The sequence below is a fragment of the Scomber japonicus genome, chromosome 10, assembly GCF_027409825.1.
Source record: "Scomber japonicus isolate fScoJap1 chromosome 10, fScoJap1.pri, whole genome shotgun sequence".
Taxonomy (NCBI): domain Eukaryota; kingdom Metazoa; phylum Chordata; class Actinopteri; order Scombriformes; family Scombridae; genus Scomber; species Scomber japonicus.
The window spans coordinates 11,804,515-11,827,312 of NC_070587.1; the positions used below are offsets into that span (position 1 = coordinate 11,804,515).

A 22,798-nucleotide genomic window follows, 5' to 3' on the forward strand; every position below is an offset into this window, starting at 1 on the left:
GATATCACAGACCAATACATATGAACCATTTCGTATCCTTTTTCAAGATTCAGTTCTGGCATCTGTGAAAGTTGCAAGTTATGATCGTTATCAAAAAGAAAAATGCTCCATTGACTTTAAGCAATAATAATGAAGTGGAGAATGAGCTTCTTGATACAAATATGATTATATGCTCTGTAAGGTCCCAGTTTGGCTGAGGAGGAGACAGACAGTGAGGGTGATGGTGGACTGCCTCGCCGTGGTCACAAATCCCAGCCCAGGGGGGTTGCAGGAAGCAGAAATGGATCCATGCAGAAAGAGTCTGGTCCATCCAATCAACTGGAAATCCAGCCTTTCTCTGCACGTCAACTGACCGACAGACAGCCAGGCTGTCCAATCAACCACAGCCACAAGATTTCCGAAGAGATTGACCTATCCTTCAAAAACAATTGTAAGTTGTTTCTGATCAGAGGAATACCCTAAATTTCCTTAGATCTCTATAAACTCCACCCTTCTCTCTTTCTGCCTATTTCTATCCCTCTTTCTGTTTCTACAATACTACAACCACAGTTACTGTAACTCTGTGTTGCATTTACATCTGTTTGAATATAAATTGATGATACAGGACATGCTAAAAGTGGCTGTGCTTTTCTGACAGATGACATCACAAGATACATAAATACTCTGCACTATATAGTTCACTCCTTGAATTATGGATGAAGAGTTTCCCATTATTGCCAATGATGTGGTGCATATGTAGTAAAAATCACATAGTATGGAGATCTAATTAAATATATTTCCATAGGCTAATTAAATTCTCTTGTGTTGATTAGATAATCTTCTGGATTCTATAAAGAGCAGCGCTAATGAGATACACTCACTAATGCCCTCAGTACTTCTACTATGGTGATGAGTTACTATAGCAATAAGAAAATTATACACCTCACTCTTATGTGTGTTGCATGTGTGCTTGAGTAGGTTCCATAGTGGCCTCCTGTAATGAGTCTGAGAGTGAGGGGTCAGTCCCCGAGCTAGAGGAGCCAGAGCCACTGAGACCATCAGAGCCGCAGGTGAGTCAGTTCATGTTACTTTATTGGAAACCATCTTTGCCAGTATTGATTCTCTCATATCTTTCTTTAATACCTTTATAACAAATATGACACATGAGAGAGGATATGGATGAAACAGACCTTTTAAAATGTGCTACACATTATAGTGTGTTATATTAAGTTAAAAATCCTGCCATAATGGCTATACAATCAGGAGGAAACTGCTTGCTTACATATTGACAGACTGAAAACTACAGTAGCACAGCTAACTTTTGTTCTTCCACATTCCAGAGATCACTTGATAATGTCAATATGTCCTACTGTGCCACCCACTTTATATTTTCACCTACTTAAGTTTAAGTATCTTTCAGTATTAGTAATTTCTTAAGCCGCAACAATCAGTCAGTTAATTGATTATTTGATCAACAAAATTAATCAGCAACTATTTTGATAATCAGTTAATCATTATAGTCATTTATTAGCCAAAACACATTGGTCTTACAATGAAGTTAGTCTATATACCACAAGTGTTGCTATAGTTTTGATCTCTTTGGGCTATTGGGAATTTTAACAGACAATTTCCAATATTATCTGACATTTTATAGACAAATAATTAATCAATTAATCAAGAAAGTATTTGTCAGATTAATCAATAATGAAAATGATCGTTAGTAGCCCTAGTATTTTTCTATTCACCCACAGCTGCATGATAACTAGCTTTTTTGTGCTGTATGAAAACCGCTGTTATCTAGCATAAATTGGTATAGATTTAAAAAAAAATATTGGTGATATAAATTGGCATGTTTTCTATTAATATTTGTTCTCTCCTTCAGTCAATCTCCTCTGCAGATGAAGGGCTGAACAGACCAAAACAGAGCCGTAGTGAGAAGAAGGCCCGCAAGGTCAGAGAAAAAACTGATTATCAAAGGAACGCTTCCTTTGAAGATGTTTGTTATTTATAGGATATTGATATGACAACAGTATTTTATCTGCATTACTCTGACTCTCTTTCTCACTTTCCCTGTTGCTGGATGTGTATGTAGGCCATGTCTAAACTGGGTCTTAAGCCAGTCCATGGTGTGACCAGAATCACCATTAGGAAGTCAAAGAGTATCCTATTTGTCATCAGCAGACCAGACGTATTCAAAAGCCCTGCATCAGACATTTACATTGTATTTGGAGAGGCAAAGGTTAGTTTTCCTTTCTTTTTCTCTTTTATTATTCAAGCTTCATTAGATGTATTGTCTCCCTTCTAACTCCTCTCCTATCTTCACATCTCAGATTGAGGACCTTTCTCAGCAGGCTCACAAGGCAGCTGCTGAGAAATTCAAGGTGCCTGTGACTTCTTCTCCTTTGGCCCCTCCTGTCCCACCCAGCCTCACCATCAAGGAGGAGAGTGAAGAGGAGGAAGAAGAGGTACTGTCTCAACTGTACAGCACAGTCAGTGTTGTGACGCTCTGTAAAATATTTTATTGTGCTGTTAACTTTATCCTTTAAATCTCACTGTCCCTTTCTTTCTATATACCAGATGGATGAGGGAGGTCTTGAGCAGAGAGACATTGAGCTGGTGATGGCTCAAGCCAATGTGTCACGAGCCAAGGCTGTCCGCGCACTGAAACACAACAAGAATGACATTGTGAATGCTATCATGGTGAGGGGGAAGGAGGGGAAGGAGGGAGGAGAGAGGAAGAATGTTAGGGTAGAGGGAGGGTGAACAAAATAATGAGTCATAGCCAGGGAACGGGGAGCGCATGGAGCGGGAGGGCGGGTAAAGGAGAAAGAGCCGAGGACAAATGACAAGTAGAATTTTTCCCCAGTAACTGAACAACCTCTACAGATCTGTAGGTCATCAGTACAGTTCATTTTCCACTAGGTGGCAGCAAGAGCTTACACTGAGCCAAGTGCTGGAGTTGTTTAACTGACGCAGATAATTTTCCCTTATTGACATGGTAGAAGCTGACATGAAACTGTGTTAAGATCCCTCGCAGAGTATAAACAGAGCTTAGGATAAACAGAGCCACTCATCTTGAATATCCCAGAGAATTGTATTTCTTTATGCATTGTCACATTTTCATGTTTTCTATTTAATCCAAAGGGAGACACTACATAGGCCTATTCATCAGAATTTACTATTTACACTTAACACTTTTCTTTTTTATTTATTTCCAGCTTTAACATTTTTACTGGAAACCTTTATCTCTTACTGTCTTTTCCATTTTTCTCTCCCTCTTCTTTACAGGAGCTGACCATGTGAGTGATAAGGACAATTTGACCCCTGACCCCCTTCTCCAGCCTATAAAGCCTAAACGCCACTGACTCATCTGTATCGCTGCTACTGTATGTTGCATCCCCAATATCTGCTAAATAAAAACTGTTACAACGTGAGCTGCGACTGCGCCATGTGACTGGTTTTACTGAAAATATTGCAGTTTGCTGCATTATGAGCAGTGCATTCCTTAACCTCAACTACAAATTCTGAAATTTAAATACAAAATGTATCATCGAACAATAAAGTTCTGGCTTATTTATCTATTTATCTCTGTAACTACCAAGCCACACACTGTTTTTCTTTTTGCCACTGACACAGAAATCCTGGTCTGTGAATGTAAGTAATGCCATCAAAAACATACAATATATACATATTATCTAAATGCAAAATTGAAGTGTTTAAAAGGTTGTTACTTTAAAGGCAGGGTTGTATTTGGTGTGAAGACCAAATTAGAACTTGCGATCACTCTAAACATTAATAGTGTTTTGATGATATTTGAAAGGTTAACAAACCTATTTTTCAAGCGTGATGAATTGATACATTTTCATTACATTACAATTATACATATGGGTGTAAAATATGAGGTAAAATTAGGTAAAATAACTGATTAGGCCTTTAATAAATGAGGGCTAATGTGACATTCTGCTCATGTGTGGTGGATACCGATGGGGTGAACAGGATCATTGTCATTTCTTTACAAACACTGCAAGCAGACTGCATTCTGAGATCAATATTACATATATTTGCTTTAGTTTTTTCAGAGGCAGTCTGTAGATATTAAAGAAATAACGCTAAAGTCATGTGAAAAGTCTCCCAGCTGTGCAGATCTTGAATACACACTGCAACTGCTTACATCCTGTAAAATGTTCCCATGTTTTCCAGCAAACACTGTGCCCGAGTCATGTCACTTTTTTTGTATTCTCATGTTTTTCTTCAGTTTCACAGTGGACACTGTGTGTGTGAGTGTGGACAGACAGATATACAGTACATGCACTCCAATGACTATCACTTTTTTTAATTCACTTTTATTGTACAAAACTGATTAGAGTACAAAACACACATCTGGGACAGCAGGGTTCTGCTTTTACAAGTTGTAGCAATAATACAAACACATACCAAGCATGTTGAGTCATCAGCCTTAAATTACAAGCAACTCCAAATGTCCTTCAGCTAAATTAGTTCCCACAAATACAGATATGAGGCTATGGTGTATTTCAGTGTGTGAAAATATGGAATTACTCTCATCAGCAAATGAAATATCTGGCACCAGTAATGTAAATGGCTATCAAAATCAAGACTGTACAATCCAATGGTCACTTGAAATGTTTTGTTAGTAAACAGTAGTGCTTTTTTAACACTCTATCATACACATTATTGTTATTAACACTCTATCATACACAAGTACACTTCACAAACATTACCCTTTAAAAAGGACAGGTTCACAATCTTTCAAGTCTGTCCCAAAACAATATTCAGGTGTTCAAATGAACACTGATAAATGTTTTTCTTGCTGGAATCATCCCTCTTGTTCATATTGGCCTTTAGGCAACTCCTTCATAATGCACTTTCAATGTAAGTGTCTTATATGAATCTTCATTCATCATTTTAGTAAAAGTGGGTCAAAACCTTCTAAAGTTACTCATATTTTAGTGTCAAGTTTGTTACAATTCTTCCTACAAATGAACAGGAAAACACTGTCCAGTCGAGACAAAAAGAATTAAATTTGACCAAGAAGACTGTGGAAGATTCCAATTTATTTGACTAAGTCAAAAAGCCAAAGCCTCATATTATCTTCAGATAAACTTGTGCGTATATTTTTGCTCACAATGAGGTCTGTGGACTTTGTTCCACATCACTTTACAGTGTAAGTGCATGTGAAGGAGATCTTCTAATGGTCAGTATGAACAAGATGAGTGAATACAGTGAGCTAAATATTTTCAATGTGCATAGGGGCACCAGACTATTGTTTTAAGACAGACTTGAAAAATTGTGAACCTATCCTCCAAGCCAGAGTGCATTTTGTCTTTTAAATTCCAGAGAGGATAACACTATGGTTCTCTACTAGGCAAGAAGTGGTGCTCCCCTGAGTATTTTCCGTAGAAGGCTGATAGCTTTCCTAGAAAACAGAATAAATTCCTCTTGGTTTGAGTCAAGTCTTGGGGGGGCCTAGACATCTTTAGGAGGTGGATGTGGTGGTTTATGGTGGGAGGACATTGTTCTCAAAGTGTCCCTGGTTAGTGATATTTCCAGCTGGAAAGTACCTTGCCACCACAAAGGAAGAGCCGTCTGATGCAGTGGCCTTACCAACACCCAGCTTTTTAGTGCTCTTCCACACCATTGCGGTGAAATGGCCTACAGGTGGTGAGTGAAAAGAAAGAAATTATGGGCGGAAAGAAAGCAGGGGAATATAATGTTAGTGAGACACACTTAGGACATAGTTGAAGCTGAGTGCACACAGACCTATGTTCCTCTAAATATTTACAGAGATAGGCATCCTAATTCCTCCCTCACTCATCAATCAAACTACCTCTTTCTCCCTGCACACTTATTCCTTTCTTCCTCTATCAGGAAACATTATGAAGTCAGTGTGAATCACTTGGATGACCTGCTAGAAATGATCTGCTTCATGTGTGATTAAGTTAAGCAGACTCATGCACACTGGAGTCCGAGGCTATGGGAAAACATCTGGAGGAATTAGGGCAGACTGGAAATGACGTGGGTTTAAAAAAAGTGATACAGAGGACTCTGATTTCCCCTCATGACTGGTCACCGAGTTTCTCCATGACTGGTCACCGAGTCAGTCAGTCACATACTGACTGAGGTGTGACATGAGCATGAGAATAACAACCTTCTCCATGCCTCGGTAAACGTGACACTGAGACAGAGAAACTGACAAGGAGTGAACAGAAAATGACACGGAGAAACAGAGCAAAAAATAGATGAATTGAGATAAATACACTGGGAAAAATAGATGAGAAGAAATGAGATGTGACGAGAAGAAATGGATGCGACAAGAAGAAATGAGAGAGAACATTTTGGTTTTATAGAACAGCAATGTCTAATTTGATACCACCACATTCAGGTAACAAATCTGACAATATTTTAGGGAATCTACTCATAATTATTTTTATTTATTTCTTTTACAACAATCATTTGATGTATCCAGTGTCTCAAAATGGTTTAAAACATATTGAGAAACTTCAGAGGGTTCTCCTATCCAACCAACAGTTTTAAATCTAAAGATACTCACTAATATTGACTATCACAGAACAGATTTTTTCAAAAAGAAAAAAAAATACTGCCAATGATTTACTCAGTTAACCAACTAATTGTTTCAGATTAACATTCGATGTTGCATACATAAGCCATATTGTTATATATTGTATGTAAACATTGGAAATTAATTACTTATGATTATCCTAATTTAGATTTCAGTTATGTTGCCCAATTTGTTGTTATAATATGGTAGGTGACTGCAATGTGAGAGGAAGACAGACAGAATAAAGGGTTGCACTGTCATGTTTATACATCTTACCAGTGCCAGAGGAGAATCCAGGACGGTTGAAGTTGTATTGTTTCACTTCATCATACCAGCGGTCAGCAACATCCTTTCCTGCACAAGCACATGGACAACATATAAAAGGACTATCAAATCATTCTTGTTTCATACATACCAATCAGAACAATAGCATTGCCACTGAATCTTTTTAACTGCACTCCAGAGCTACAAATCCCCCCTGGTGTACATTTTGTTTACCATGCTGCACTTTTTGTCACCCAATGCTGCACTGTAGGAGATGTTTTATGACTCATACCACCGTCCTACACTGACATATTTCTGCAGTGAGTCATGGTGTCTGAGCTCGAATTGGGGGAGAAATAGATCCCAGCTGTTTACTTGAGGGGAGGGATAGCCTGCATAGTCGGTCTGCTTTAAGATTCATAGACCTAAAATCTGTATCTGTGGATGAATGTATCATATCATTATCTGCACAAATTCAAGCCGTATGAAAGTATGTGAGTAAAGCTTACGCATGTGCACATCATCTTTGGTGGTATAGTTAGTATGTGGGAGTGTGAATGTACCTGATTGGTCATAAGAGGCCCAGGCCAGGTTCTCACCACAGCTCCCTCTACTGGACTCCACACTGTGTTTTAGGATCCGTGTGCTGGCCAAACTTTCAGCATAACTATGGAGAGAGACAAAGAAAGTTGTGGCTATCACTGCTGCAGTTGTTTCCCTAACTTTTCTTATCTGCCTCTGTGAGCACTGTTTTTTGTTTTATTTTTACCCTAACCCTATTACTACCTCAGATGTAGCTTTCCAAAGAAGTCTTCATTTTTATGATTCTTGCTGCACTGTGCTGTCCTCCAGCCCCAAGATCAACTGTTTGAAAAACCCTTCATCAGAGGTTTGGTCTAGTGTAAATCTGCTGAAAGTGCATCAACCAGTTAATCTAAATAAGTACAATTAATATTTTCATTAAGATTGGGCTGGTTAAAAGGTCATCTGAGGCCATCTGAGGTCCATTGGATGTTGCTGGACACCAACACTACAGTGTTCATGTCCATAACCTAAACAATGGTAAATGGGAATATAATGTAATGCTAACTAAAAGCTATATCAACCATCAGGATGCAAGGTTGGATGTGGTGACAACATTTTCTGTGAACAATGTACAGTATACTGTACTTCAATTAACAATCCTTTTTGGAGCTTTACTACTACAGTTCAACTTATAATCATGACTTCCGTGTGGCATTGATATCTCTCACAACATGGAGTGGATTATAGATATTAAATGCATCCTTATTCAGTAAAACCTAATGAAGGTTTTTGGATGAAAAGACTAACTTCTTCAACTCAGCTCCATAAGCCTTTTTAAAAACATATTTTTGGATTATGTTCTTTATCTAAAGTTTAATAAAAAAAACTAAATCAGCAAGTTCTTTTCAAGTCACGCCTCAAAGCAGGGGTGAAACAGTTATGATTGCATAATATCCATGAGTGCCTTTACTACTTCAGTTGACAGAAGGGAAATGCCGGAAGCACCATTAATCATGTTCCAATGAACAGTGATGAGCTTTCAATGGTAGATTATCTGAAAACTCAAATATTTACCATTATAGATATGATGATGGTGTTCAACAAAATTTCACATTGACAGAAGGGCAGATTATCATTTGACTTTTTTACTCAGGTTTTTGTTTAAAGTACATTTTAACATATTTGATCATAATTTCAGCTGAGGAATAAACGTGATTTTCTTACAGAGTGAACGAGTGGAAATGTGCATCTCCATATCCGCTTTCATATAATTATAGGTTGTTTAGCAGCTTCATGCTGATGTTGCTATGGCACTACAAAACATGTTTGAGGAAACGGAAATTATTGTGCAAGACAGTTTCCTGACAGCACTGAAAACCTTTACATTTAATCAACAGAATCTTGGTTATTGAGTAATGATATGAAAAGTCTAAATCTCATTCAGACTTCATTTGAATGAGCTATATATGTCTGCAATTAGTGGCAACAAATTGTCTACAGAATGACTATCAAAGACCTTTGATATTGTTTGATATTTTGTAGGTATTACATTTGACAGACTAGGCCAGACCATTATTGTTACCCTGACCAGCTTGCTAATTAGGTTTCTAGTGTGATTTATCTGTCTTAACCCACCGGGCAGCCTCTCTGCTCAACTTGCTGTTCAGCTTCAGTGGAGGAGACTGGTGCTTCTTTCTGTACTCATTATGGCACTGCAGCACCTCCTCAGCAAACTGCTTTGAGGCTGAGAGACAAAAAGGACAGAGACGAGAAGGGTTAGCAGATAGGAATACATAGAAATCTGGCAAAAGACACATGATGATGCAACATGAAGATTCATATGTGACTAGCGCTGAAACCTGAGTTTCACCGCTTACAGACTAGCTGACCTCAGACAAGGATTGCCAAGACAGATGACGGATGCAGAGTAGTAAACGTTATCCACATCACGCTCCTCTGCCTGGTGCCTATCACTCACTGGCCTTTTCATAAGTCCCACAATCTCTCAAGTACCCACACACAATAGGCACATTCAGATAGTCACAGACAAACAATACAAATACGAATGCTGCCTAACAGTCATTGTCTACTAAGCATGCTGCAACATGAATCTTAACTAAAAAGTCAGAGAAATCTGTTTTGACATCCTGCTGAAAAGAGAAAAATAAATGAATGAAATGCAGCATGGTTTCTCTCCTACATTTTTTTCCCCAACCGAACCTCGCAAACATACAGTAAAAGAGCAAAAATACAGTAAAAGAGCAAAAATACACACATTCACTCACACACGCTCACACACACACACACACACACACACACACACACACACACACACACACACACACACACACACACACACACACACAGGCAAAGTTCGAAGTCAGACCAAATGGATATAATCCAAGTTAAAATCCACAGGGTGTAGTTCACTTACCTGACTTCCCCATAGTGCTGACACAGGAAGCTTTCAGTAAGATTAGCAATGAGCTTGGTACTGAACAAAAGCAGTTTCTCCTCTGTCTTGTTTTTCTGTTTCCTCTCTCTCTCTCTCTCTCTCTCTCTCTCTCTCTCTCTTCTTTCTCGCCTCCCCAGCTTTTTCCCCTGTAGACAGAAAGGTCTCTCTTACTCTCTCTCTCTGCCTCTTTGCTTTCACTCTCTCCTTCCTTTAAGTGCTGTCTATCCAATGGCTATGCTCTCAAACAGCTGCTATAATAAAGCTTTTACTTCAGGCCTGTCTCATTCCACCTTGAGCTCACAGCAGCTGTGCAAAGTCACCCCTTTAACTATTTATCTGGGTGTAATGTCCATTGCTAAATATGATCCTTCCTCCAGTTTAGTTTTTGTTTCACTTCATTTATCTTAACCTGCCTGTCCCTCTTGAAGCTACACGCCCAACTATCTGCTCAGGATCTATCTTCATGTGTCAGAGGAGCACACACCCATTCAGTGTATCTTTACATTCCCACAAATGAAAGGGGAGCCCTTGCAGTAGTTAATGACATCATCTCTGTGAGACACATGCCCATATATGGCTCTGAGTTTCTTGTACACTGTGACTTGGTAGCCAGGGAGACTCTTAACAACTGGAGCTGGGACAGTGGCTTTTCTCACAGTCCACACTGTAATGATGCAATGTGCTAGATAATGTGCCACTGAGAGGAGACAATAGCTTACTCTGAGATGTAGGCCATAGAGTGCATACTGTGCATGATACTCAGATGACAGCTATTTTTGAACTGACATATCTCATCTTTCAAAACAGGCTTTCACTTTCATTAAGGCTCTTACTGTCAGAGTTCTACATTTCTTTCAACCTCCATCATTTAGTTTCTTCAGTAACTTCTAGATCAATGAATCCCCAATCCCCATTACACAAATTTGTATATGAGTGATTCCTCAAGCTCCAACCTGGATAAAAAAGCAATGATTGAACAATTTGCCTACTGCGATTGACACAGAAGGAGAGCCAGAATCACTGTTCATCATGCTGCAGTACAGGTTTGGACTATTTGTTTTGTCTGTATGAGATATGCTACACTGCTTTAATGGTTTTTGCCATTTCAAAAAAAGAACAAGCCCCCTCTTTAACAAAGGTGGGAATAGTGTGCTGCAAAGCCTCACAATGGATTACCTCATATTTTACTGTATATCTCATAACTCTTTTTGCATAGGCTTTGGAAATTGTCTCTCTCCTTTTTTGTGCAGGCCATAGCATGCACTGTATGAAGAATATGTGCTTTAGAAAAACACACTACTAAAAATACTAATTGGCTTATCTCACAGATGTGAATGTTAGTTTATCCATGCTTTGTTGAGCTTGAATAAATCAAGGTCAATAAACACTGTTCACAAAATTGTTACTTTAAAAAAAATCTTCTCCCCTTGCCACATTTTGTAAGTTTGCTGTCTTGGCAACTAATGCAGCAATTCATGCTGTGAGTACTGCAAATCATAATTTCCAAAACAGCTTCATAAATGAGTCACATCTACTGTAGCTGAATACTAGCTTGCTGTGTGTGTCAATTTTAAAAGAGGTCTAACGAACACTACATTTATACATGGCCTTTTAAGGCACAAAATGTCACATAATCACTGCTAAATTGCTGATAAGTCATTGCAAACACTGCAAAATTATGTTGTAGTACAAGGAGGAAAAGTCTTAAAGAACCTATACGGGGAAACACACTTAAAAGAGAAGCCACTGGCTGAAAACTATAAAGAAGTGAAGATTAAATTTGTATTTCTATCGATGGAAGAAAATCACCAAAAATAAAAAATGTACACCAGAGAAATAATGTCAATCATCATAACTAGATTTTAATGAATATAAAGCATGGACATACGAGTACCACTTTCTGTCCATGTAGATTACTGCAGTAATTGATTGTCCTAAAGGAGTAAAGTAGGAGGTGGAACATTTCTTTCCCATTAATTTGAATAAACTCCATTTTAATAAAAAACACACATTTTGAATTTAATAAATTGCTTTTTAAAGCAGGATTACTGTATTGTATCTTGAGGTGTTTGGTCATTTTGCACACCCCCTCCTATTGGTGATCCTTTTAAGTGTAATGATTACATTAACCACTAGGTGGGGCTGTTAGCAAAGACACTGAGCAAAGGCTAGGTTGGACTTCTAGTCACACTAAGTGCAACTAATGACATCTTAGTTTCATAATATGAGTGGACATGATGGGATTCATGTGAAAAGTCAAGCCACTTGATTTCTCATTAGCTGGATAGTGCTATCTTAACAAATTGATTTCCTCCTTGCCTCCTCCTACCATCTGTATGGTGATGGGACTGGACAGCTGGAAGAAGACATTTTACATAGTGGTCTCAAGACACAGATACTTTACAGCCATACATCTTAATTCATACTAATTTAGATAGCTCCAGAGTGTGTGTATTTGTGTGTATCCGTAGTGCATATGTGTGCACGTGTGTGTATTTGTATGTGCACGCGTGCACATGTAGGAGGAATGGCAATGTGATTTATGGAGAGAGCGCTTTTTAGAGAGACAGTACAGACATTGATCCATGCAGATATTACATCATTTATATCTGCACATTGGCTATATCTGCTGTACTTATTGCTTGGCTCCCCTCCCTGTCAGCTGTGACATCATTCACTCTCCTCCCCATCACTTTCCCTCTCTCTCATCCCCTCCCCCCTTCCTTACGATCTGTAATTTTCATTTTTTCCCTCACCTGAAGTCTTAATGAAAATCTTCTAGCTGATCCCTTATAAAAAGAAAGGAACACCAAATTCTTTCTGGTCCAGAAATAATTTCTACCCCTGTCATGATTCCAGTGGATGTGGATTTATGGCAACAGAATTGTGAAATAACTCTAACTGAGGCTGTAAGTGCACTTAGTTGCATATAATTCCTCTTTAGCAGTCCCAGGAGGAAGGTGAGGACTTTTTAATAACTCCTTCCATTCACCTCCATCCTCATTAAGAGGTCTAGTTGAGTGAAAATGGAGAGATCTACTGAGGAGGTGTTGAGAGGATTGATCTCAGCAGAGAGAAAGAGAAGTGAGGGGGCCGCACTTTTTTGAGGGAGTTGTTGGAAGCTCTCTCTCCAGAGCTCTGCTTAAGAATTTGACACATCAAGAAGCCTTTTATGGTGTCATTAGTGCAACTGTTCCACCGAGGACAAATGATTCTGCGGGTTAAGAGGAGTTAATCACCTGCCAATCAAACCTCATCAAGCCGCCTCTACGGATGAGGCGCTATACAAATCTCATCATATTTATAGAGCCTTCAATTAAGCAGATTCAGGCAGGGAGACACATGCAGAGAGTAAAGAGTGACAGGGCAAGCAGAGGTCAAGCTGGGAGGGAAGGGAAGAGAAGAAAGAAAGAAAAGCAGAGATAGAAGAAGACAGAGACAGTGAGCAGAGCTGGCCGACTCCTGTCTGACACTAAGCAGCAGAAATGTAATGTCTTAAAAGGCCATCGCAGTCAATAAAGTTCCTAATGTGCTTAAAGCAATTACTGTGTCCGGAGAGGAGCAGAGTGCATGCAGGATATTAACCTCAGTAACCCGCTCTATCTGGTCCATAATTAAATTACCCTCACATCCTCATTCTCATACAGACACACTCGCAAACAGACGTACATTCATGCATGTTCACAGGAAGTATGTGTTGAACTGTATGTCTGGTGATATCCTGACCTGACGGGACAAAAAAACCCTGTAAATACAAGCTAAAGTAAAATATAGATGATGATGTAGGATCTTAGCACTTGTAATGGTACAAAGTGCAACTATTGTTTAACTTTCACATTGATTGACATGTTGTGTTTTGAGAGCTGTTTTGACCAGAAGACTGCCTGACTCACAACACACTGCAGGACAAATGAGCATCATTCTGACAGTGTCAATGGTGTCTCTTTTCTTTATTAGAATTTAAAAGTAATGATCTATTTTAAATGTCCTGTAGTTTCCTGGAAAGGAAATGTAAATACTTAAAAAGGGTTCCTGGAAAGGAATTATTTCTAATTAACATGGACATGGTGTTCATTTAGTTCTCAAATAGTCAATTCAGTCAATCAGTTAACATAGATGGATAAAAGTACATTTTCAATAGTAGATGAATGACAAATGTATCTTTTCCACCTATAATTTATACAAAATTAAATGGTTGGTTAAAAAATGTGCAGGATATGTCATAGAATTTCCTTGCACTATTCCATATGCAATACTTGTACATAATATTCATTTTTCTCTTTGTTCTCTATAATCATGGCTGACTTTGGGATCTGCTGACTGTGCCATTTGCTCCCCTTCTCACTCTGCATGATGTATCTTCTAATTTAAATAGCTATGTCCAAGTCGTATAACTAATAAGCTCTTCAAGCTGATTTAATGCTGTTTAATAGTTGTCATACAAAATGTTATTTGAGAGCAAGAGAGAAATCGTAACACTATGGACGCTAATTATGGCTTCTGAAAATAACTAACCACCCTCAAGCAGTATGCATGGGGCCTCAATGGATCCCTCCTCAGCATCTGGAACAGTTTTTGTGGTTGGACTGGGCAGGGAGCTAATTTTGTATTTCTGGATGGTACCTCTTTGGCTTATTTTGTTGTTATATTTGTATTGTTAAATAATATTCTCTGACCTTGCCTTTAGAATGCTAAGCTGCTGCTCTGGGTCAACATATTACAAAGCTATCTTCTAAATATGGACTGTGGGTATGATTGTGCATGCGAGTATGTGTGTGGGTGCTGGTGTCTAAGTGTGAATTGTTTACCATGCTGAGGAGGACTCTGTTGCTCTGGCGAGACGATACAGGAGGATAGGCTGTCTGGAAAGAAGGTGTTAGCCTATCAGCAGACTGTCAACCACACACACACACACTTTTTCTCACACACACACACACAAGAAAAAAAATACAGCCGTCAACTACTGACTATAGTCACTGCCAGGTTTGTGCATCTAGCAGTATGCATGCATATCCAAGAACGCACTACGCAGATGGATTTACCCTCATTTAAGCCTTGTCATCAACACAACAATTTGTCACCCTGTAGTGTTTAAGCTGTCATGATGAACAGTGTGAATATCATGAACTGAGTTTGTCTGTTGAATTTAATCCAATCAACTGCTGCAAACCCAGCAGGAATTACAGCTTAAACCACATTACAGCAAGTAAGCACTTTCTGAAATTCATACATATGTCCTTGAGGTATTTGAATATCACGTGTTAATGAATATTTAATGATGAAAATAGTAACCTCTGAGCAGACTTGAATTTTCAAACATGCATCACTGCATATTCAAGGAAATATTTCAGTATGCTGGTTGAAAATTATGATATTAATTAATATATGTGAAAATATTTCTCATTTTCACTCTGCTGAATACTGACAGCCTCCTTGTGGCATCACGAGAAAATGGATAAATAATAATGTCGCATTACTGGTTTGCTGATGTCACTTACATAATGAGAGGAGGATTTAATCTTTGGTACTATTATTCAACCTCTCAACACATGTAACGACTTGTATCCTTGTCTATCACAGAAACCTCTAACCAGCTTTTCAGAGTTAATGACACCTGACCCTGAACCTTGAGTTTGTGCTTCAATACCATGTGTGATCCAGCTTTAGATATATTAAGCCTTAAGATGTGGTGAAGATGCATATGTAATCAACATGCTGTTCATGTTATATTGCCCAAATAGGTCTTTCAGTGTATTCCTGTTAAACTGTGAACTTTAAGGACAATGCAGTTATAGTATAAACATGTATGCTTGCAAGGATACAGAGTGAAAATAAAAGAGTAGAATGTAAGCATTTTTCGTTTGCCTTGAGAAATGCTAGCTAGTATCTCAGTGAAGGATAAAGTCACTTAGGCTGCTCCAAACTGCAAGTCTGTACTGTTAATATCCATTTCATGTGCTCTCACTGTGTGTTCGCTCTCTTTTGTGGTCATGGATCATAGAAGGCCAGTGAGAACAAACAAAAAGATTTAATATGAAGTGAAAATGCATGACCATAGCCTTGGGGAGTAGGACAGCATGGTAGGGACCGTTTGTGTGTGTCTGTGTGCACGTGTACATGGGTGAGAGATATAAAGAAAAGGACCATTTCTCTCAGAGCCAAAATGAGGTTGGGGAATTGGATAGAACACTTTTGTTCATCCCAATGAAAGTGGCTCTCTCATATTCGCAGGAGGGCATATGGGGTGTGAAGAAAAGCCATCGGATGACGACAGGGGGAGAGGAATACTGGTGAGCCTGAAGAGATGACAAAAAAAAAAAAAAACCCCAGCAAAAACGAGTTAAGGGGGAATCAGTTGGAGAGATTACTTGAGAAACCTTGGGACTGGCACCACTGTAAACTTTAATGAAGAAACTTCCTGACTCTGTCTTACGGGACTCAGTGCAAGTGTTTCAACCATCTAAACAAAACACAGGGATTCCATCCAACATTGGCAGGCTGCATAGCACGTTCTAGCACTGTAGAGCACGACAATCGGTTTACACCTCATTCGATCACTGTGAATGTACTGATGCACTTAGGCACACATATATGCAGACATACAGCACATAGCACACACACATTAACAGATACACACACAGGCAAGACAAGGTAGTAGACAGTCAGTGTGGAGATAGATGGGGGAGGTAAATAGGGGTGTCATGGTAGTGTGATGGAATGAGGCAGAGGAGAATTCATCCTGTGTTTCCTCTAGCCTCTGTCCCCTTGCTGACAGCAACCTGAAATAGGGCCCACTGTGTCTGTATATACCTGTTTGTGTGTGTGTGTGTGTGTGTGTGTGTGTGTGTGTGTGTGTGTGTGTGTGTGTGTGTGTTTGCGCATTTCGCTTTTGTATATTCCTCCCACTTTTCTCAGTGTTTTTTAAGTTCTATGTGTATATTTGTGTGTTTCTTCCTTTGTGTGTATCTCCTTAGCTCTTTGGAGAAGAAAGACATACTGTATAAGAGTCGGGAATGAGCGAGAGAGAGGGAGAGAGAGGGAGAGAGAGAGAGAGAGAGAGAGAGAGAGAGAGAAAGAGAGAGAGAGAGAGAGAGAAAGCCCTCTGCGGGAAACTGAAGCATCCTTCCTGTTCAGATCTGGTTCGAATTGGAATCCCATTGGACTAGTGGTCAGTAAAGTGTTATTAGATCCTGCAGAGCATCTGTCTATGCTATGTAAAGGTTAGCAATACCTGGAGGTAATCTTTTAAATGTTATTGCTGCTAAAGGTACTACAGATAGCTATGAATGTTTGCTATTTACGGTCAGTTTTCTTGATTTCAAACACCAGTGAGATAGGTTTGGGTCATTCAAATACAGTCTTTGTGAAGAAAAGAAAGAAAAACAAGACAAAACAAGAGAAAGTATCCTTTGGGTGTGGGAGGATGTTGCCATGGCGGTGTTCCCAGCACATTAATGCAAATCTACCTTCTGTTACTTTTTTAACAATGACTATAAAATATAGATTAAATTCTGCTCTGAGTGTTATGTTTCACCAATACTCATTAAAGAATGATTTAAAATTTCAGAATCAGGCAGTAGACCAAAATTCACTTTTTTTCTTCTTTCTCCTTTCTCCTTCGCACTTCCTTGGGCCCAGACTGACTGTTGTGTTAATAGCAGACAAGGCAGACACGACTATCACCTCTTGGCATGTGGCAGAAAAAGGTTTTAACAGAGGGCTACAAATGGAAAATAATAATAAAAAAAACCTTACAGAAGTAGTAGAGAAAATTGGCTTTAGGCAGTGCCTTGGCAGTGAATAAAGAGATCCTTTTGTTCCACATATTTTAATACTTAAAAATACTTATATAAATGTTTGGTGCTTTGTCAACAGGTTGGTAGTTCTACGTAGTTCTCAGTTGTTTAGCATGCTTTTCACAGACAATTTTTTGTTTAGTGATTAATTCGCACTTGTTATTTAGAAAGCTAAAGACTACCCATCAGTAGTTTTCATTTCACTTTCCTCTTTTCACTTTCAACCCTGTTTCTGTTTTATTTTTTTTTTTTTTTTCCTGGCTCTGTCTGTCCGCCTTTGTCTACTACAGACTCTCCTTCTTTCTCCCAGGGGATAAAGACCCTCCCAGTCTTCAGCTCATTGAAGCCAGTGTGGAGTAATTAGAATTAAAGTATTAGTTAGAGTTAAAAAGGAGGATTTGAGTCTGATTATGATGAAGGAAAACTATAATCCAAATACTCCTCATGGGTTTTATAAAATTTTAGTGCAATCCACTCTTTCAAATACACACAGCTAAACAGAACAAACATTTTTTGCTGTGTTTATGTGTATGCATGCTTCATATTGTAGGTGTGTGTGTATTGTGCAGGTGTGTTGTGTGCACGGAGTATGACCTGCACACGGTTGTGTGCACGGTTGTGGTTGTGTGCAGGTGAGTGAATGGTCCTCATCCATCTGCCTCTCTCTTGCAGCTGACTTTTCCTCTCGATTAAAAATGAATGTCCCCCCTTCTGCTCTCTGTCACTTTTCCTCGCTTCTGTTTCTGCTCTCTCTCGCTTATCCCCCTATATTCTCTCTATTTTCTTCAAGCCATCTCTATATATCATCCCCCTCCACACACACACACACACACACACACACACACACACACACACACACACACACACACACACACACACCCTTTCTTCCCTCCTGGCTCCTCCTGGTTTTCTCCACCCATCTCATTCTCTAAGACCCCCCTCTCTTTCTGAACATATTTCATCAAAGGCCTCCTCACAGGTAACACTCACCCTGATCTCATTAACTGCTGCTAAGCGCAAAGGACTTGAAAGAACACACTGTCTCAAACATGCACAAGCACACGCAGACACACACAGCTTGAGTAACCCTAACAGTAGCATAGGACAAGAGAATCAAAGACAGGAACCTTCCAGAAAGCTCATGTATTATTCTTAAACTGAGGAGAGTTATAACGATCTAATGATTTCAGGCTATGGTATGAGAGCTGAGATAGGCCTTTATATCGGCTCTGTCTGTGTTCATCCTGCGTGTGTATGTGTGTGTGTGTGTATATATACCTCCCTCACTTAGTCTCTGTCCTGTTAGTAGCTGTATTAACCTGGGGTCTCTCTGCTCTCCCGATCAGTATAACCCCATTAACTCCCATTAAATCTCATTACCACCCTCGTGAGGATCGTTACTGCTTGCTTTATCTAATTTCCTAAACACCACAGTATGCATTCTGTGGATGTCAGCTCAGTGCAACACAATTTTTGTCAGTAATTGCGAGTCGTTGTGCGTTCTGTTGGAGGCGGGACCAGGTGTGAATGGTGGTTTGCCACTCAACGATTGACAGTAATTGAGCAATCCACTGCTTCCGAAAGAAAGGCGGCCCACACTGCTCTTTTTTCTTGAGGCCTGAAGGGCTGTGTGGAAAAACTACCAGAGAGGGGGCAGTGGAGTGACAGCTTGACACAGAGTCAACTATAATTATACATGACTGTCAGAGTGAAATATTCAGCAGTGTGTGGTCATGTGGATGAATTATATATTCACTACCGTCAGGACTTCTGTTCCAGAGTGGGATTTGATGTTGGAGACGCTGAGAGGGGGTGTGACCTGGAGAAAAAACATAGAAAAAAAGAGTGAATGGAGTGATTAAAGACAGGAAGGGAGTGCAGATTAGATTAGACATATAGTGAGTGAATTTGTACTTCTGCAGCTCACTGAAGTCTGTAATGTTCCCAGGTGCACGGAAGATGTATGCCAGGCGCTGATGACTTATAGCCAGCGGACTAGGTTTTTTTTAAAAACACATTTTATTATTTTATTTATTTTAATTTAGAATTTTGTTTTCAATATGCATTCAGCAGTGTATTATTTTGGGTTATTTGGAAGTTACAGTACAGATGGCAAACACTGAAACATGATGATTCATGCACATCGTATTCTGCAAAACTGCTGAACAAAGCATACTACTTAGTTTCAGTTCCTGTTTGTGAAACACAACAAGTATATTCACAACATTTCAGAATAGGTTTGTCATAACTAGTTTCTACAGGTATTGTGTAATACAAACAGTACCTCACGGGTAGAAAAAAAGCCTACAAAGCTCATTTAGGGAGAGAATTAGAGTTGCACTGCCAAATTTACACATGACATGCTCTAATTGCTGCAATATCCAACAGAACCTTTGCAATATGATGGAGTATTTAAGCTGTCAAAACCACAGGCTATACCAGAGCTACTGCTTTATGGCTCAGTTTGTAACCACTGCTGGCACAGCTGCTGCTGCTGGACTCCTACATTTCATCAGTGGCTAGTACTTGACCCACACAAAAGGTTTCACTAGATGGATATTCCTCTCAATGATTTAAAGTGTATAGTTGTGGAATGACCCTATGGTAGCTGGTGCTGGGCTCACACATAGAAGATCCTAAATACTGAGGATCTGTATTTAATGTGGCTTTCTTCTTTAGAATCAGCATTATTTGACTGGAAGCCTAAAACATCTGATAACCTTGCTTGAAATTGTGTTTCTCTATAATATTCAATACTAATCACTAAATAAGGAACAAGGGCAGCACAGTGGTGCAGTGGTTAACACTGTTGCCTCACAGCAAGAGGGTTCAGTGTTCAAACCCGCCAGCCAGCTGGGGCCCTTCTATGTGGAGTTTGTATGTTCTCATACTACCTGTGAGGGTTTTTTCTGGGTACTTTGGCTTCCTACCTCTTGCCCAATGACAGCTGGGATTGGCTCCAGCAACCCGTTAGAGGATAAGCGGTTTGGGAAAAGAATAAGTAAGCAACAATAAAACTAAAAAAACTAAAATATCCTTAGTTATGAAACGTTTCCCACTTAAAAACTGTTCATCTCCTTCACGAGGACATCTGATTATGTTTGAAATGTTGACAGATCCTGATTGGTGCATGGAAGTACAGTATGTGACATCATCTTTTTGTAACTGAACCCCAAACATTTCAAACCAGTCAGAAGAGTGCTGAGAAGAAGAAAATAAAAACGATAGTCATACAGAAATCTCTTATGTGTAATAACTTTTTCTGACTTGGAAAGAAAATTACATTTACACATTGCTTATAGTAAGAACCTGATAAGTAAAATACGTTTTAAGGCTTTTGAAGTGGATGACAAGGTTTTATGGGCATTGAAGATACATAATAAATGAGCTAAAACTGACATTCAGTAAAAAGAGCCAAACATTATTCATTAAAAGCATCATTTATTGTTACCCAGCTTTAAAAAAAAAATCTAAAAGACAAAACATTTAGTGACAGTAAGTCAGTTAGTGGGAAAGTAAATGTTGTTTCTTTGTGGATGTCAATGTATAGACTTTGAGTGGACTCTTGCACCCAGTGTCCAGACTCTCAGTCCCTCAGGGCCTCTGTTAAATTGCGTACATCAGTGTTCCCTCATTCAGTAAGATTTTATAAGCACTGTGATTAGGACCCCTATAAAGCTGAGACCATGTCCTAATGCTGCTCTGCATTGTAAGAGTCAGAAGAGAGACAGAAAGATGTGTGTGCGAGTGTGTGCGTGTGGAGTGAGGTGTGTTACAAGGAAAGATTGGATCTGACCCATTAACTTTACAGGCCACTCATTGAGCACCAGTGCAATAGGGGTCAGTTGGGGGATTTCACTGTAAATCTCTAAAACGATCACAGCAATAGACCGGAGGGAGAGAGTGCAAGCATGGGGGGGAGAGAGAGAGAGAGAGAGAGAGAGAGAGAGAGAGAGAGAGAGAGAGAGAGAGAGAGAGAGAGAGAGAGAGAGAGAGAGAGAGAGAGAGAGAGAGAGAGAGAGAGAGAGAGAGAGAGAGAGAGAGAGAGAGAGAGAGAGAGAGAGAGAGAGAGAGAGAGAGAGAGAGACCTTTCTGTCTACAGGGGAAAAAGCTGCTTGCAACACTGTTCCTGACTCTGTCTAAAGCCAAGACACGTTTCAACCAGGATATCATCTGCTGCCAACCAACCAGCTGGACTTTTTTCGTCAGTTAATCATTTAAACACTCCACAAAAAAAGGGGCTTTGACAACTCAGCCATTTTCTGAGCAAATGAGGGTATATGTGTGTGTTGTTTTTCAGCTGGGCCCTCTCATTAAGAAAAGCTGTTTTTAGATGTGCCCTTTCTGGCTGTGTTGGGTCACGGCCTGCAAAATCAAAACATAGCCTCAAAAAGACAGCCAAGGGGGCTCATATGAGGACACACAATGCCTTGAGGAAAACACAAACAGCAGATGTGTCATGTAGAGGAGGTGAAGCGAGAAGAGGGAAAAGTCACTGTGCCAAACATCGGCCTCAGACCGGGATGTTTCTCGCTCTTCGTTTTTGCCCCTAAGATCCAACTACTTTTACTTTTACCCCCCCCCCCCCCCCCCGCAGTACTGTGCAACCATTAGCAGGACTTCTATCACACCCGCCCCCTCACTATCTACCATCTCCCTCTTTCTTTTCGACATCAAATCACACTCTACAACAAATCTTTCCACTGTAGATTATTAATAATTCATCCCCCCTGACCATGCTCTCTACTGAATAATTGCTACAGTTATTCATGTATCTCATAATCCATTACCTGGGGAGCATCTGCTCTGATAACCCCATCATCGTAGAAAACCCACATCACCTCTTCCTTCTTTCTCTTTGGCTCTTTATGGTCTAAATGCTGCCCCGGTCATAATAATACATTTATCATAGCTGCTTTAAAAAATTATAAATAGCACAGAACACTACACTTTACCAACACAACAAACTGCATTCAAACCTTGAGAAGTGCAACTAAAAATCAATCATTTTGATAGCGCAATGATCTAGAAAGCAGGATGTTACTGTATCAGTGAGCTTTATTTCATGCACCAGAATTCATTAGCATAGACTTGTGGCTCTAATGCACTCTGTGTTTTGCTTAGATAATCAGATATTGAGCAGTGTAAAGCCAATCATGGTAATGGCTCTAGCCTGGGAATACTGCACGATCCAATCATCAC

The 22,798-nt window shown here is 39.5% G+C and overlaps 3 protein-coding genes across 3 annotated transcripts in view; 1 reads left to right on the top strand and 2 right to left on the bottom strand.

Moving 5' to 3' along the window:
* LOC128366018 (protein FAM8A1-like) overlaps positions 1-22,798 on the bottom strand; it is a 305,711-nt gene that overhangs the window by 45,803 nt on the left and 237,110 nt on the right. The gene's annotated exons all lie outside the window — the stretch shown is intronic.
* Positions 723-3,331, top strand: nacad (NAC alpha domain containing). The gene is made up of 7 exons (XM_053326998.1): positions 723-735; positions 958-1,049; positions 1,862-1,930; positions 2,072-2,218; positions 2,310-2,444; positions 2,557-2,679; positions 3,268-3,331. Exons 1-7 carry the CDS (start codon positions 723-725, stop codon positions 3,280-3,282), a joined length of 594 nt encoding a protein of 197 aa, XP_053182973.1. The 3' UTR covers positions 3,283-3,331.
* Positions 5,134-9,875, bottom strand: glipr2l (GLI pathogenesis-related 2, like). Its single transcript, XM_053326672.1, has 5 exons — positions 9,780-9,875; positions 8,981-9,089; positions 7,384-7,487; positions 6,833-6,910; positions 5,134-5,649 (listed from the first exon to the last, which is right to left on the bottom strand). The coding sequence occupies exons 1-5, from the start codon at positions 9,790-9,792 to the stop codon at positions 5,495-5,497; spliced, it is 459 nt and encodes a 152-aa protein (XP_053182647.1). The 5' UTR covers positions 9,793-9,875; the 3' UTR covers positions 5,134-5,494.